Source organism: Mesoplodon bidens (assembly GCF_964165515.1).
Source record: "Mesoplodon bidens genome assembly, chromosome: 11".
In the NCBI taxonomy this organism is placed as follows: Eukaryota; Metazoa; Chordata; class Mammalia; order Artiodactyla; family Ziphiidae; genus Mesoplodon; species Mesoplodon bidens.
In genome coordinates this window covers 12538779-12554101 of record NC_138167.1, presented here as the reverse complement: position 1 = coordinate 12554101, position 15323 = coordinate 12538779, and the positions used below count along the sequence as shown (strand labels likewise).

Genomic DNA, 15323 nt, shown 5'->3' with positions numbered 1-15323 from the left:
TAGCAGTTTGACTCCCTTGCTTTTATTTTAATTTCCATAATTGGCAGCTTCAGAACTGGCACTGGAAGACAGTTTGCTTTCAACGTGGCCACGTATTCCAAAATGCCCCTGTTATTTTAGGAACCCTACCGTTTTCCTCCGGAGCTCTTTCGCAGGACTTCTTCTTTTGGACGGGTCCAGGAGGTAGGGAGGGTCCTTCCCGGAGTCGACTCCCGCCGAGGTCACTTTTTTGTGCGGAGGGGGGGTTGGGGGTCATCCCCAGCGTTTGCGAGTAGCATATGCGTGGGGTTGTGCTGACTGCACTCGCAGGCTTGTACATTTTCACCCTGGGAAATTAGCAACAAAGCCCTATCTGTCTTGCGGCTGCTTTGCACTTTCCGAGGGCGGCTGTACTTGACTGAGCTGCAGAACAGGCACACGAGAGCGAGCAAGCGAGCGAACGAGGGAGGGAGGGAGGGAGAGAAGGAAAGGAGAGAAGAGGGGAGGGGTGGGGGGCGAGAGGTAAATAGTCTTAAATCGGAAGGGAGCTGCTTCTCTGTGGTCTTGACAAGCGCTGCCTGGGCTCCGCCGGCTCAGTAATAACGGAGTGACCTTTTCTTTGGCTGTATTCTGTCTGGCTGGGAAGGGATTGCATTTTGCAGCTGAGAGCCGGGGCTTCCTTCAGCTCGGCTCCTGGCGTGCTCCTGGGGTAAGTTGTCTTGAGCCAGGACGGAGAGAGACAGCCTCGGACTGCAGTTGCCTAAAAGGAGGACACCTGTGGCTCAGATGCGGTCGACACCATTACTTGGCGGATCCTTGAGGACCTCATTATTTTAAACTTAAAAAAAAATAGAGATTCCCTCCCCCTCTTTTTTTTTTTTCAAGCAATGCTTCTTTTTGACCTTTCCCAAGGAGAAGCGCTACAAAGCAGCCACTGTGCTTTCTGAACGGCCTCCCCCTGTATCGCTTAATTGAGAAGGTAAGTGCAGCAACTGGGTGTACACGCGGCGGCTTATTTGTGGTGTGTGTGTGTCTGCGGGTGCGCGCGTGCGTGTACGGATGTCGGGATTTTTTTCTTCTTCAGCCTCTCCTAATGAGGCATAAACTGGAGCTGCAGCCCAGCTCCGCACTGCAACTTTCACTCGGGCTGCAGCTCTGCTGAGACCGTTTTGTTTAAGTCATGTGAGGCTTCATTATTTTTATGATGAGACGTGAAATAGATGCGGGCGGATGTTGATGGAAGGAGGGAGAGCAGAGCGGCTGCGGCGCGGAACGTCTCAAGTACGACTCGAGTGGATAATAGTCAAAGTTCACGAGGAACTGCAGTATTTCCACAACCCCGACTCCCGGGGAGACAGGGGCTTGAGAGAGTTTGGGAGGAGATGTTCGATCTGGCCCGGCCCGTAGGAAGGGAATTCAGTCTTAGGTGGGTTCCCGACCCTCCTCCCCTTACTGGTTGGAATTCATCACCCCCCCCTCCCCCAGGAGTTGAAGTGACCATTTTGGGGTTCTGGTGGCCACTTCTGCCTCTGCCCACTCTGCCATAATAACGAAATACCGTTCCTACGAGATGTAAAAGTGACTGTCTACGGGGGGAGGGGGCGGTTGGGAGAAGTGGCGAGAAGAGAGAGGTTCCGTGGAGGTGCCTGTGTCCTAATAGGCTGAGATTCAAACTGCTGCGGCACATTTTTATGGGGGCTACCCAGATTGCTGTTATGAAATACAAGTCAGATTTATGATCTTTTTCATATTGAACATGATATGCTATGCTAACGCTGCATGTGACAGTTTAATCAAATCCATTTGTTACCACGACGCTAAAAGGGGCCGCTGGGATTTTAGGATTACGAGCAGAGTTAGGGAAGCATGTGGCTTTGTCATTCGCCATCATTTTGCACACCGCCACACGGCGAGGGGCTCCGTGTGTGCGCCGGGTCTCGTCTGGCCTCCCTCGTCCCTTCCTCCTCCAACCCCCACCCCCCGCCGCCGCTCCGACCCGCTCCCAAAGTGGTTTCACAATAGTCCGTCCTCCGAGGTGTAGGCTGCGCACCAGGTCCGCACTTGAGCTAAAACCGAGAGACCCCCTTCCACTTCTACCTTTGGGCTGGGCGCTCAATGCGAAGCCGCTGCAACTCAGGCACGCCTAAATCAACTCATGCAGAAAAAGGAGAAAAGTTTTGGTAAGGTTACAATCTATCATAGATGCACTTTGCCGGCGCTCGGCACTCTCGGCTACTCCAAAGCCTTCCTGCTCTTCCGCTGCTTTTGTGTCTTTCGAAAAGATCCGAAATATTATTGTTGTAACTGCTTTGAAAGACTGCTGCTTAAACCAATTAATCTTGCTAGGTGCAACAAAAACTGCTACATTCTTTGCAAATCATCCCTGTGTGGCTGCAAAGACACAACCACAAAAGGCTGGAGCGTAAACTCCTCAAGGGATTCTTTGTTAGAGTGTATGTATGTTTCTTATTTTTTTTTTTATTTTGCATGTGAGCTGCATCAAAATTGAACTCAGTCTTGCAAATCTCTTGTTGGCCTTTGCCAAGCACTAGCACTTTGCTGCCATGGTAACTGTAATTAAACTGATAAGAGTGGAAAAATGTCAGTATCTCTGAGCCTTGCAGCTGCATTGGAGAAAAAGGGAATCAAATTGGTTCCCAGCTCCATTGCTCAGAAAGGGGAGGGGGTGTGGAAGGATGGGGAGGGGGGTTGGGAGTTGAAGGGGGCAGAACAGAGTTAAGCAGCTCCAGCGCCTGAGATCTGGGGACATCTATTTGCATTGTTGTCCCTTAGGGGGCTGCAGCCTGTAGGGATGCTCTGGGCCAGTGAACAGAGAGAAACAAGCTTTTAGGCCCAATCCAGTTCTCCAGTCCGGGCTGGGGGCTGGGGAGAGGATGAAGATGGGCAGGAGGAGAGAAAATCTTTTGTTTGGTACCTCTTGGCAATCGAATGGCCGGTGTTGGCCAAATTCTTTTAATCTGTGTCACTGCTCCCAGCTGCAAAACCTGCATTCTCATTTTCGCATCTTCCTGAGACACCTCATCTCTGCCAGCCCCCTTTATGTATTCCCTCTTCCTTTTCCTTCTCCCAAATTGTCCTCTGTGAATCTTCCGAAGGGGACAAAATGTTTTCCATTCATTACGTGTAGTTAGTCCAAAAATATAAAAGACTGGGTCTAAGTGCTGCAAACCTTTTATTATGATTATTTTTTTTAAGCCCCTGTGTGTTGTGGAGTTGTGGTTACTTTGTTGTGTTAACTACTGAAGCTGAGACTGCGCGGATGAATGGCACAGAACAAGGGAACATAATGGAGGCAATCAACCGTTAGGCCACCTCACAATGCAATCCAGGCAATTAAAAGCTCACCAGAGTTTAAATGAAATGGTTCTACTTATTTCTGCACACCACACTGCACAGGCTATTATTTATGTCTTTTTTTAATTATGATTTCCCTTAAACTGTCAAATAACTCAGAATGGCAGGGTCTCAGAGGCAATAAGAATTTCCCTCGGAACAATTTACATGCCAATCTAAAACTAGTTATGAGTCCTGATGTGCTATAAGCAACTTGTGAAATGTTTCTCAGCTCCGAACACATAACTCTACCCAGACGCGTTCTGCCGGATGCTGAAGAGAGGCTAGCCGATTGCTTTATGCCTGTTTAGGTACATGGCAACGTGGTGACTACAAACTAGTTCTTTTTTCTACAACTGTTAACTTTCAGAGTATCGAAAACATTTCCTTTTCAAGAGCAATGGGATGATGTTTTCTGCAGGAAGGTACCAGGATGGAGCAGAAAATATCAAACTCCTTCTACACCCAAGGCCAAACAGAATGTAAGAGTTTCAAATATTAATTGGCCTCTGAGTGCTACATTAAAATGTCAGCACAACAAAAACATTTTGTGAAGACAAGCAGGGTAGAGTTGTCCCAAATGTTGGTACCCTCTGTCTTGGTTGCAAAGCATTGTGAATAAAGATAGGTGACCTTCCACGCTTGATGATGGTAACAAAACTCAGAGAAACAGAGCTTAGCTACAACTAAGAAGGATTTGGACAAAAAATTTTCAGCTTGGTGATATAAAAAAATAATAGCCTTATAAATTAGAATAGTCACTGTTAATACATCTCTAGATGTTTTCAGTCATGAAATCCGGAATGTCATTTAGTAAATCACAGTCTCTCCCTCCCCCAGGTAGATGGTTAAGAGGCACCTGGGTATGTTCTGTACTGTAATTAATGGGATTCATTCCTTGTGGAACCTTGCGAGAAGATGGTAACTAGTTCTGATCAAAGACACTTCATTTGTTAGAAGTTCTAGAGAATGAGATTTAGCAGAGCTATCAAGGGTTATGATTAATCTACACTAGACCCTGAGCTCTTTCAAAGAAAAGGAACAGAGGGCCGGCTATAGGAATACCACCTGCTGTTCTGTACAAATCCAGCTGCTAGTCTGCAGCTCCCAGGACCACAGCTCTGCATCCCTTGCAGAAAGAGTAGCTACCTTGATGCCTCACTGCCGGTCCCTGCTCCATCACTCTATCAGAGAAGTTATTTTCTAATGGAAGTTCAACATCATAACACTATTATGTGAAGTCCATGTATCATTTTAGCTAGAAAAGTTATTCTGCTATGAGGGTACGGTGCCTTGCTGTCTCTTAACAGTGTGATTAAAAAAGAAAAAGATTGTAAAGATAATGAAGGTTCGGGCTTCATCATCAGGCATCAGAGGAAACTGAAGAAGGTTTAGCTGTTTTGGAGCAGGAAACACACCGAAAATGCTCCAGATTAGAGCTTGGCATTTCTTACTTGAGACTGTTTCAAGTGCAGGCATTTGGTGTCTTGTGTCGTTCTATGTTCAAGTTTAAAACTTTATGCCTTAGAGAGGAGGCATAATTTAGCAGCAGGATCTCTGGACCGTAAGAAGGCCACGAAGTCTAGTGCTTAACTGTCACTCAGCTTTGAGCGAGTCCCTTAACCTCTCTTAGGCCTCTGTATGATAATTTGTAAAACGAAGGAATTTGGAATCGAAGTCTACAGTACTTTATAGTGCTTGAAATGAGTTATTGGATAAATATGAAGCTCTGAATAGTTGGTCCAGCTTTTTTAAAAGCTGGGTATTTGACATTTAGGAGAGAAGAAACTCAAAGTCAAATACCCTTTCATTGAAAAAATTTCAGTCAGGCTGTAACACCCATAGAACTCAGCTAGACTCCTTATTTATGATGGAGATATGTCTCTAAAATATATAAATGTCCCTATGTCTAGTCTAGTATGTATGTAATATATGTATATGATATATATTTGCATATGGATGTTTGGGTCACCTTATATATATTTAGACTTTGTCTTCTATTGTTTTTTCTTTCCTCTATAAAATAAATAAGTGCATGTTTATGATAATAAATTACATAATCCTATAGTTTAATTTTATATAAAAGCATGTAGTATATAGTTAGGTAATCTGCCATTAGTAGAAGCACGGACTGATGCTTGTGAGTGTAAGTACATTTTAAAAAATTTTCAACACAATGAATACTTTGAAATATCAAGGGCACAGGGGGGGAAGTCTTTGGAGGCAAACAAGTATTATAGCATTGGTGAGCTTTTCGGGAGACTGTACTCTGCTTAAGTATAAACATCTCTACTGCTAAGTGAGGTTAGTGCATCCCATAAGGGCGCACTTTCCTTCTGCCATCAAGCCCGTGTTAAGTGAACATTTTAACCAATAAAGGAAAACTCCTTTTTGACTTCTATAGCCTGTGCACAGACTACTTTGTTAAACAGCTTTCTTTGAGATTGTTAGCCATTTACTCATATTTTCTCCCGAAAGGAACTTCTTTCTGTAGAAAATGGGGACACTATAAAATTATTTAATATTGCTTAACTTCTTCGTGTATATAATATCAACTTACCAGGTGCAACATGATTTCTTTGTTTTACCACTTTATAGGTGTGACTTCGTAAATGGTTTAACAAGGACTTAACAAAGTTTGAGACTCTTTTGTTTCCAAATTTAGTTCGATATCTTATGGGCCTCAAAAAGAACGTCTAAGGGCTTCCCTGGTGGCGCAGTGTCTGAGAGTCCGCTTGCCGATGCAGGGGACACGGGTTCGTGCCCCGGTCTGGGAAGATCCCACATGCCGTGGAGCGGCTGGGCCCGTGAGCCATGGCCACTGAGCCTGCGCGTCCGGAGCCTGTGCTCCGCAAGGGGAGAGGCCACAGCAGTGAGAGGCCCTCGTACCGCAAAAAAAAAAAAAAAAAAAAAAAAAGAAAAAGAAAAAAAAAAAAAGAACGCCTAACACCCCTTGAAAAATGCAATCTGAAATATTTAACTTGGTGGAGGGCTTTGGACATCTTCTGATTCTTTCCTAGAGTCCCAGCTCTCTTTTTTGTTCTTGTCTCCCTTTAGGTATACAAATGCTCTCAGTCCAGCCAGACACCAAGCCGAAAGGTTGTGCTGGCTGCAACCGAAAGATCAAGGACCGGTATCTTCTAAAGGCACTGGACAAATACTGGCATGAGGACTGCCTGAAGTGTGCCTGCTGTGACTGTCGTTTGGGAGAGGTGGGCTCCACCCTGTACACTAAAGCTAACCTTATCCTTTGTCGCAGAGACTATCTGAGGTAGGAATTAGCCTTGCACACCAGTGATGACTGGATTCCTTTTAAAATACCTTTGTAAGTGTCTTTGTGGGTTTCATTTCCTTCCTACTAGCCTCTATTCCTGAAAGATGTCCACCTAGCAGCCTTCAAAATGCTGCCAGGTGCCTGTTTCACAAATGATCGCTTCAGCAATGGCCAGGAAAACACAATATCTCAAAGTGTTCCCATTTATTTGCCTTACCTGATGCTCCTACCTGGGGATAGGTTATTCCACTCCCTGTACGGAAACTGCCAGTTCACATCAAGGATGTATTTGGTAGAAATCAGCATGCAAGATGTTTTATTCGCACAAAAGTGACAAGGTCAGGCTGAGTATAGCACAAAGTAATTCAGCGATCTTTCTGTTTCAGATTTGTCAGAGAAAGTCAATTTGAAACTCTTAACTGGCATTTATTAGTAAGGTGTTTATCGTACAGTGTTGAAAACTTTCCCCAAGTGTGAATACACCTCCCTCCACCCACCATGGCATTCCAGGTGATCTTCGCAAAGATAGCACTGAAAGTCGAACAGCCTAAGTCTTGCCAGTAGCTTTATGGAAAATAACAAAGTAAAGACCTCCATCATTATGGGGAAATGATAGCCACTCTCCAAACTGTACACATCTGAACGGTTTCAGGACAACGCAGATGTTCTTGCTTCTGAAGCCATGAAGCAGACTAAACTTGTACCCTAGCATTTAGTACTCAACACATGGACTGGTATTTAAGAAAAATTATTTTGCTTTTCAGGGAATTTTGTGACTTCATTCAGCTGCAAATTACTGATATTAACAAAGTAGGATCTATCAAATTAGATAAATGATATATGGCATCATTTGGGTTTTCATATTTGATACGATTAATCATTTTTCTAGTCTGACATTCAGTGATTCATTTTGAATTTCTTTTCCCTTATGACACAAAATTTATCAATCAGCAGTAACTCCTTGGCCATTTCAGGAGGTGTTTTCTAAGGAATTTGGTGCTGCTTCGTATATAATTCAGTTACTTTTAGTCCAATTCAATGTTTATATATAAGAACATATTGTTTGGTGAATGGTCGTGACAAGAGGGTGAGTCCAGTACTGTTTATCAGATTCTACTCTCTCCCCTCTTAGGACCCCTTCATCTGACGGCCCCCTGACTAATTATAACCACTTGCTACTACTTCTCTGTGTTCCAGGGGCACAAAATACATGTAAGATGCCAGTAATGGGAATGGGAAGTGACTATAGGCAGGGAGTTCCCTAACTAACACAACTAATCAGAATTAAGCTCTTCCGTGAATTCTTTCAGGCTCTACGGTCTTGGAACTTTCCTCTTGCAAATAAAAATTTCTCCTCTGCTCATTGTGAATTAGAGCCTGATTTCTACATAGAGTCTTTGTATTTGCTTTTAGTGACTTGACTTTGCTTCCTACTTTTGCTTTATCTTCCTAACCAATAGCTGTGGGCTTTTGGACTCTGTCTTTGACTTTTGTTTACATTTGCAGTATCTCCAGTGGATTCATGTAACAACAGTTCCAAAACAAGGAGTTTATATAGTCTGGGCAAGATTAAAGTGTTCTAATAAGCAATAAAGACAAAAATTAAGTCAAATTTAAAGAGAGTCTCTTGAAATCTCTGGATATTTTTGAATAAGAAATGTAAATTTGCCAATGAAATACATGTGTCATGAGTGAAACTTTTGCAGTTGTCTACATAGTAGAGAGCAGAGAAAGTCACCTTGTGTTGTTTTAATCTTCCTTATGGTAATAAAAATAAGTTGTTCAACTGGTGTTTGATAGTCTTAAGTGCATTGTTGAAGGGAATTTATCAAAATAGTTTTCATCTCAGAAATCTTTATCTCTTAAAGAGTCTATATGTTGCTTTTTGTGATGCAACTTTTACTTGATTTCTGATAGGCTCAAACTTTTAATCTTGTTACCTTATTTTTAAAAAATCATACTCTTTCAAATTTAAACCCTGGTCCTGATTGCCAATATATTCATTTCTCAGAGAACAATTTCCTCTTAAATTGGTCATTACCACATTAATGGCCAGTTGTTATGTTAACAGCCTAAGGGTTGTTAACATTTCAAACTAAGCTGTTAACAGCAAGCTTATCCCTTATTTAAACTGAAGGTTTTGTTGTATATAACGTGACTTCCTTGGCAAGGAGTAATTCATCAACACTTAAAAATTGCAGAAGTGAAACGGGAAAATGGTATATGTGTAAAACACCATGTTACGTGTTATAGATTATGCCGCAGATGTGGTATTTAGTTTTATGTGGAAAGTGTGTATCTCAGTGAAATTACGTCTATGTTTAAAAGCATATGTCTGATTGGCAAATTAAAATAGTCTGATTCTGTATGTCGAATAGACAAATACGTTCAGGCAGACTTTATTTACCAATTAATTTCTTTGAATGAGTATAAACAGGCATTCAAAAATGCTTATTGGATGCCTGCTGTGTGAGAGGCATGATTTTGGGTCACGGACAAAAATTAACTGAGGGAAAAAGGAAGGTGCACCTCAAACTGTTACTTTCTAATTGTTTATTAATTATACAAAATCTGCAGTATGATCAGTGAACAAGTAATATTCTGTGGCTATTTTCCCGAGCTTTGAAAATAATTTTTCTCATTTCCCTCTTAGTTCAGTACATTTCCTTCTTGTGTTTTGCACAGCCAATGCTTAACCATTTAAATCCTATTAAAAAGTAGTTTAGTTTGGTTTTCGGGTCTTTGGATACTATGTAATATCTTTGAGGCACAAACGAGCCATAAATAATTTACAGGTTTGTGTTTCTCTGTCTAAATTACTAGGCATCTAAGTAAGAATATGGAAAATGATAAAAAGATTGCTTACCTGTAACAGTAAATTATGGGTTATAGATATTATCCTGGGCCAGATAATTTTTCATATCTAGAGAAGTGAAATATTTTTTTGCCAACTGTATTTAGCTTCCTAGTTATCTTCTCCTTCCAAAAGCAAACACAAAAAAACACTTTTATTGCTGAACAGTGAATCTTGAAGTTCTAACATTTTATTTTGCTTTATTCTGAATAGTGATACTGATGACATGTTTTTACAAGTTCTTTGAATGATGAATACAAGAATTTAAATCATAAGATATTTTCTTTAGGGCATTAGAAGCTATTACTTCAGTAAATTTGATTTTGCCCAGATTTTTTTTTTTTCTCCTTCGAGGCACAATTAGCTATATTTATGAAAAAGAAAAGATTTTTACAGTTTGTTACTGAGTTTCAAATCTTAACAGTTCCCTTTCCATAACAGGGCTGATATAATATCTTTTACTTTTCTGGAGAATATAAGATACACCTGTCTGATGAGAGGGAATTTGCCAGTTTTTAAGATTGCTCTTCATCTTTGGAAATTCATTAGAAAAAGGAACAGAAAGATTGATTTTTTAAAACTTCCTCTATTAAACACGCTTTCTGACTAAAACTATGAAGTTGGTCTGCCCACTAATATTTATATGCCAAGACCTAGAAATGAATCTATTAAAAATGTATCCAACACATTTATATATTTTTTGTTTTTAAAAGTTGTTTATGACAAAGTAGATATGGAAGCATCTTTGTGCCTTGAACAAGAGAATGCATAAAGTAGATTAGCAATTACTGTGTAAAACTAGTCAAGGTTTAGTAATGATGTTTACAGGACTATGTAGCTACTGCTAAACTATCTAGCATTCTGATTTGAGTTTGGAAAATATGAATAAAATAGCTATTAATGTATCATCAGTTTTAGAATTAAGATTTTATGTCAAGTGTTACAAAGTCAGAACTAGGAGATACAGCAAAATACTTTACTTCTCAATTTGGAGACAGTGTAGAATATCAGAACTTACCAGTTAAGCTGTTGGACCATTTTGGTCAGTTTTTAACTTAAGCCTGCATTTTCTTACTTGTAGTATATTTTAAGCAGTAAGTCGATGAAGGCTGTATCTTGTATCTCTATGAATGGTGTTTTACCAGAGAATGTACTCAAAGCTGTTTGCTGTGATACTTGCCATGGAAGCTGCATACAGCTCTTCTATATGAGAAACAGAAAACGTCTTATATAAAATTTAATGCAATTTGCTATTTTTATACGTGAGGATGATTTGTTTAAAATGAAAGTGCTGGGAAAGAACGATGCTTCATGCTCTACCATAGTAGCCAATTAACAAAAAGGATTTGAAGCGTCTATGCTGATTACAAATTTTATGTGCTTTAATATAATAATATGATTTTACAATAGAAAATTAAAATTAAATGCTACATAGAGCATTAACCTGGCTATAACTTTATTTCACACTGATCAAAATTGGTACGTATAAATTTTTATATAAGGTTAACCTTATATTAGTACATAATTATGGCCTTAAAGTAAATATAAATACATTATTAATGTTATTTTATCTGACAGTTAATTGCACAGATTCTTTCTTAATGCTGACTGACGTGTTCATTCTGTTTTTCCTGCTTTGTCATCTTTTTAACATTAAGCGGTTGAAAATATCTCCCCTGGAAAGCAGTACATTATTATTTGAAATATAACTTTTTATTGTTTTAAATTCCAAAAAATTAATCTTTTATATGGAATGAAACTCCTCCCAAATAAACTTTCTTTTTCCTAAGAGCTTCATTTGAGCTTTCTTAACACTTTATAATTGTCATAACTTTTATCATATTTAAATGTCTAAGCTCCTCTTAGTATTATGAAATATTTTGACATCTGAGTGTATTAGACTCTAGGGTCTCTGAAAAATACTGCTATATGCCCTGTAAATTATCTTACCTTATTTATAGCTTTATAAAATATTGTAATTTTAAGTCCATTTTTCTGTTTATCATAGGAAAGCATTATTGCATTCTATTTCAAACATTTTAGACCAAATATCATTCATGGACCGGTACGAATCAGGAGTGATAATGTTGTTTTGTACAATACTTTGGGAGAGTGCCCCTTGCTTTAGGAAAAAAGTGTCAATCTACCCTAGACTTCCTGAGCAGCAACCTCTCTGCAACAATCTCTGTTAAAAATATCTATCTATCAATATATAGAGAATTTCTTATTTGTAAATTTATCTACAATATCTGTCCTTAATTCTGTAATACACCCACTTTCAGTGAGTGAGTATTTAACTAATTATTTTAGTTTTGTGCCTTTTTGTTTTGGTTTATTTTATAGACTTGAGATATTGTCACTGGAAATAACCCCCACCAGAATATTAGAAATACAAAAAATACTTCACACTTGTTTCTATCTCTTTACTGTTTTTTATCTTTCCATAAAGCACGGAATACTTCAGTCAGGATAGTTTTTACGCATAAGATGGATAAGTTAGACATACCTGACTTAGCAGAAAAACATTCTGTTCCTACAAGTATATTTAGGATTAAATGCATCCAGAAGAACTACATTTGAGAATTGCCAAAGCTGCTTATTTTGCACTTTACAAATACATAGAACTCTGGGAAAGAATCTCTATTTTTGGTTGCTCTTAGAGTATATCAAAGTAAGCCAGCACTTCATTTATAAACTCACCATTAACTTCCATTAAGTGACTAATAATAAATTTTAATGCTGTTTTGACTGCATAAACATAATTTATTAAGGAATCTCATTTTTTAAAATATGCTGAAAGTAGTAATTTTGTAAATGGTTTTGATGAATATATGCATTGTAGAAATGTGTTATGTAGTTCAGTTTTCTGCCTCACATAAAAATTATATAGGCTTAAAGAAGAATTGCACCAGTCTAAGCGACCACTATATTTTTTCTCATTACACTGTGAGTCATTGAAATATTATTTTGGTACTTAGTTTGAAAACATTTCCCAGTTCCCATGAGACTGTCTTCTATCCTTCAAAATTATACACTGTAACCTCATCCAATCTTCCTAACAGAAACTAGCTAACATTTCTCACTTTCATCAATAATTGTTAAAATATATGAATTGTAAATATACGACAAGATCTTGAAAACAAGGAAAGTAAAAATAAAAATAGCAATATTCTATCAATCGACCAGATAGCTTTTTAAAACAGCATTTACATTAGCCATGTTTCTTTAAAAAGGCATTTTCCTTTTCTTTTTTAATTTTTTAATCGGTTTACATAAGCAATGACTCCTACTGATTCATGGCATTTCCCTTTGTAAGCATCTAAAGAGATGTAGGTGTATGTATGCATGCTGCACATACAGATATTAGAATCTATACAAACTTAGAATGAGCATTGACTTTTGTCATAATTTACTTTCACCAGTTCACCATAGTTTGGCACACTTTGAAACTTGTAAAATTCAGATGTTTGATGCCAGCTAATTCCTTAGTATTGTAAACTATAGCACTGATTTATTCTTATAGAGTGTTCACCATTCTAAGAGGATAGACAATTTTTATAATACTGTAGAATGCCTAAATTTATTCCCTTGTGATTTTTATCACCCAATTCTGTTTTTCTTAGCTCTGATGGAGTCTGATACTGTCTGTTCCATTTCTGTTTCTACCATCATTGCATACTTGTTTTGATGATTAACTGTATGTTCCCCTTTTTAAGGTATTTATAAGAAATTTACTTTGGAGTGGAAGTTACATTGTGGAGCCAGAAATGTGGCATTTAGTTTTGTTTCTTATCTTAAAGCAATTTCTTTTGCTTATTGAGGTTTTTTGCCCCTTATTATCCATATGAATGGATAAATTTTCCCTAAAGGAATTAGGACCTAAACATACCCTTTTATTATATTCATCAAACATATTTACTATATTACAAACACAGTTACTATAAATCCCACATCAGTCACTTAGGCATTCACCTGTGCCAGTTCTGCTTTCTGCTCTATACTATCAAAACTTCTTGATAGACCTTTTTCTTCTCAACAAAATTTTTTTAGTTATGTAAAGATTCCAAATGTTTTGCTGAATTCTTTTACTCCATACTCTTGGTTTTTTATGATGCAAAATTGTCTAGCTGTGGACTTTACTGGTTTAAAACAAAATCACACTTGAGATAAATAATCATCTCGTAATAGTTAGATCTCTGATTTGAAGTTGGAAAATTAACATTAAACTGCATGTATTAAGTTAGACTCTAACCAGCGTGTGTTGTTATGATTCAACATAATATTAAAAACTCTCCAACTGGGTTACTGGGAAAATAAAAGACTCTTAAGAATTCAAAGATTATTTGCAGAGGAGTACACCAAAGCCATTTTAAGTAAAATTGTTATTACAAATTCAGTAAAGCATTGCCTACAGTAAACCCATCCTATTAATAAAAACAGAAAATCAGTTTTAGTAAACATAAATATCAAATATGACATGGATTAGTAATGGAGCAGGGAATGTCATAAAACGTGCTGCTGATTACATATAATAGTAATCTAAATACCACAAAGAAAAAAATAAATCCCCATCTCATTTATGCTGTGAGATACCAACATGCAACTTCAAGGGGAAAAAGGAAGTTTTAGACATCATTAGTTTATTCTGATTTCTGAAAACTTTTAAAACAATGTCATGTTTTTATTATAGCAATTCTAACAGAGGTGTATACCATTTTTTAACCTCTTTTTTAATTTTTAAAAGATTTTAAAATCTCTTAAGTAATGTCCTTTGATAGATTGCTCACATTTCATCAAAAAAAAAAAAAGAATCAAGACTGTTAACACTTTAAAATACTTTATGGCATTGAGTGTGATGCTAATTTTGTGTTTATCAACCACTCAATAAAAATAAATTCTGACCAACAGCTGCATATTAGACTGAATAAGATAAGTGATTAGTACCTGTGCCTTTGCTTGAGTGGAAGGGGCTGGGGGTAGATAGGTGAATGAAAAAACAATCATAACTTCTAACACTAAAAGTGAGTACTGGTTTCAATGGGCAGGTTTATTTAGTTTTGTAGGTGAGAAGTTCAGCTTTACTATACTATGAACATAATTTTAAAGCCTGTAAGAATTATAAGTGAATATCCGTTGAGGGATGTCTGTGATTTGGGAGATAGAAAGAAATAATACAATAAGTTATTGAATTGTCTTAAAACTTAGCAAGTAGTATTTTCTGTGGCCACTGATTAGGGAAAAAAATGAAAAAGGTTCTGAGCTACAAGAATCCCTTCTTTCCACAATGTGTTCTTGCTGAGTGGATAGGACTGGGGTTTATATTTATGATTACATGCTTTGCCATCTCTTTAACAGTTTAAAAATGAAACCATTTAGTCACTTAACAAATATTTGAGTGCCAATATTTCATTTCTATAAATAATGAATGTAGAATCTTATATTTCTAATTGATTTTGTATAAATACAAAGGTATTAGTATTTTACTATATGAAGAATAAAGTAGTCTAGGAAATTTGGGAAGAACTTATGGGCAAGTTATTTCTCAAATTTTTTTATGACTGATGTACTCATCATAGGTGAATAATTAAGGAAAATATGTAAAGAGTTTTAGTGTGGTTATATCACATGGAACCAGTACGGTGAATGAGAAGAGGTCTAATCAAGAATGATTAGAAAAAAATTTTAAGAAAGGGGGTTATAACTAATAAGTAAAAATTATGCTCTGTAAAAATCCTTTTGTAAGCCAGTAGTCCTATTATAAAAGATGAGTTTTAGGCTTCATAGTTTACTTTTAGATGCAGAGTAAGATAGAATTAACTCTGTAACCTTCATGCTGTTTGCATCATTCACCTCTTACTGCAG

The 15323-nt window shown here is 37.8% G+C and overlaps 1 protein-coding gene across 4 annotated transcripts in view; it reads left to right on the top strand.

The window, feature by feature from the left end:
• LMO3 (LIM domain only 3) overlaps positions 1 to 15323 on the top strand; it is a 57357-nt gene that overhangs the window by 1075 nt on the left and 40959 nt on the right. Inside the window, exons 2-3 of one of the 4 annotated variants that reach the window (XM_081248132.1) lie at positions 865 to 958; positions 6391 to 6604. In XM_081248132.1, coding sequence (XP_081104258.1) covers positions 6399 to 6604 — 206 coding nt within the window. In that variant the 5' untranslated portion in view covers positions 865 to 958; positions 6391 to 6398. Of the gene's footprint in view, positions 1 to 635; positions 959 to 1246; positions 1406 to 2086; positions 2160 to 6390; positions 6605 to 15323 lie in introns of those variants that run through there. The other 3 variants (XM_081248133.1, XM_081248134.1, XM_081248131.1) reach the window with 3 other exon arrangements.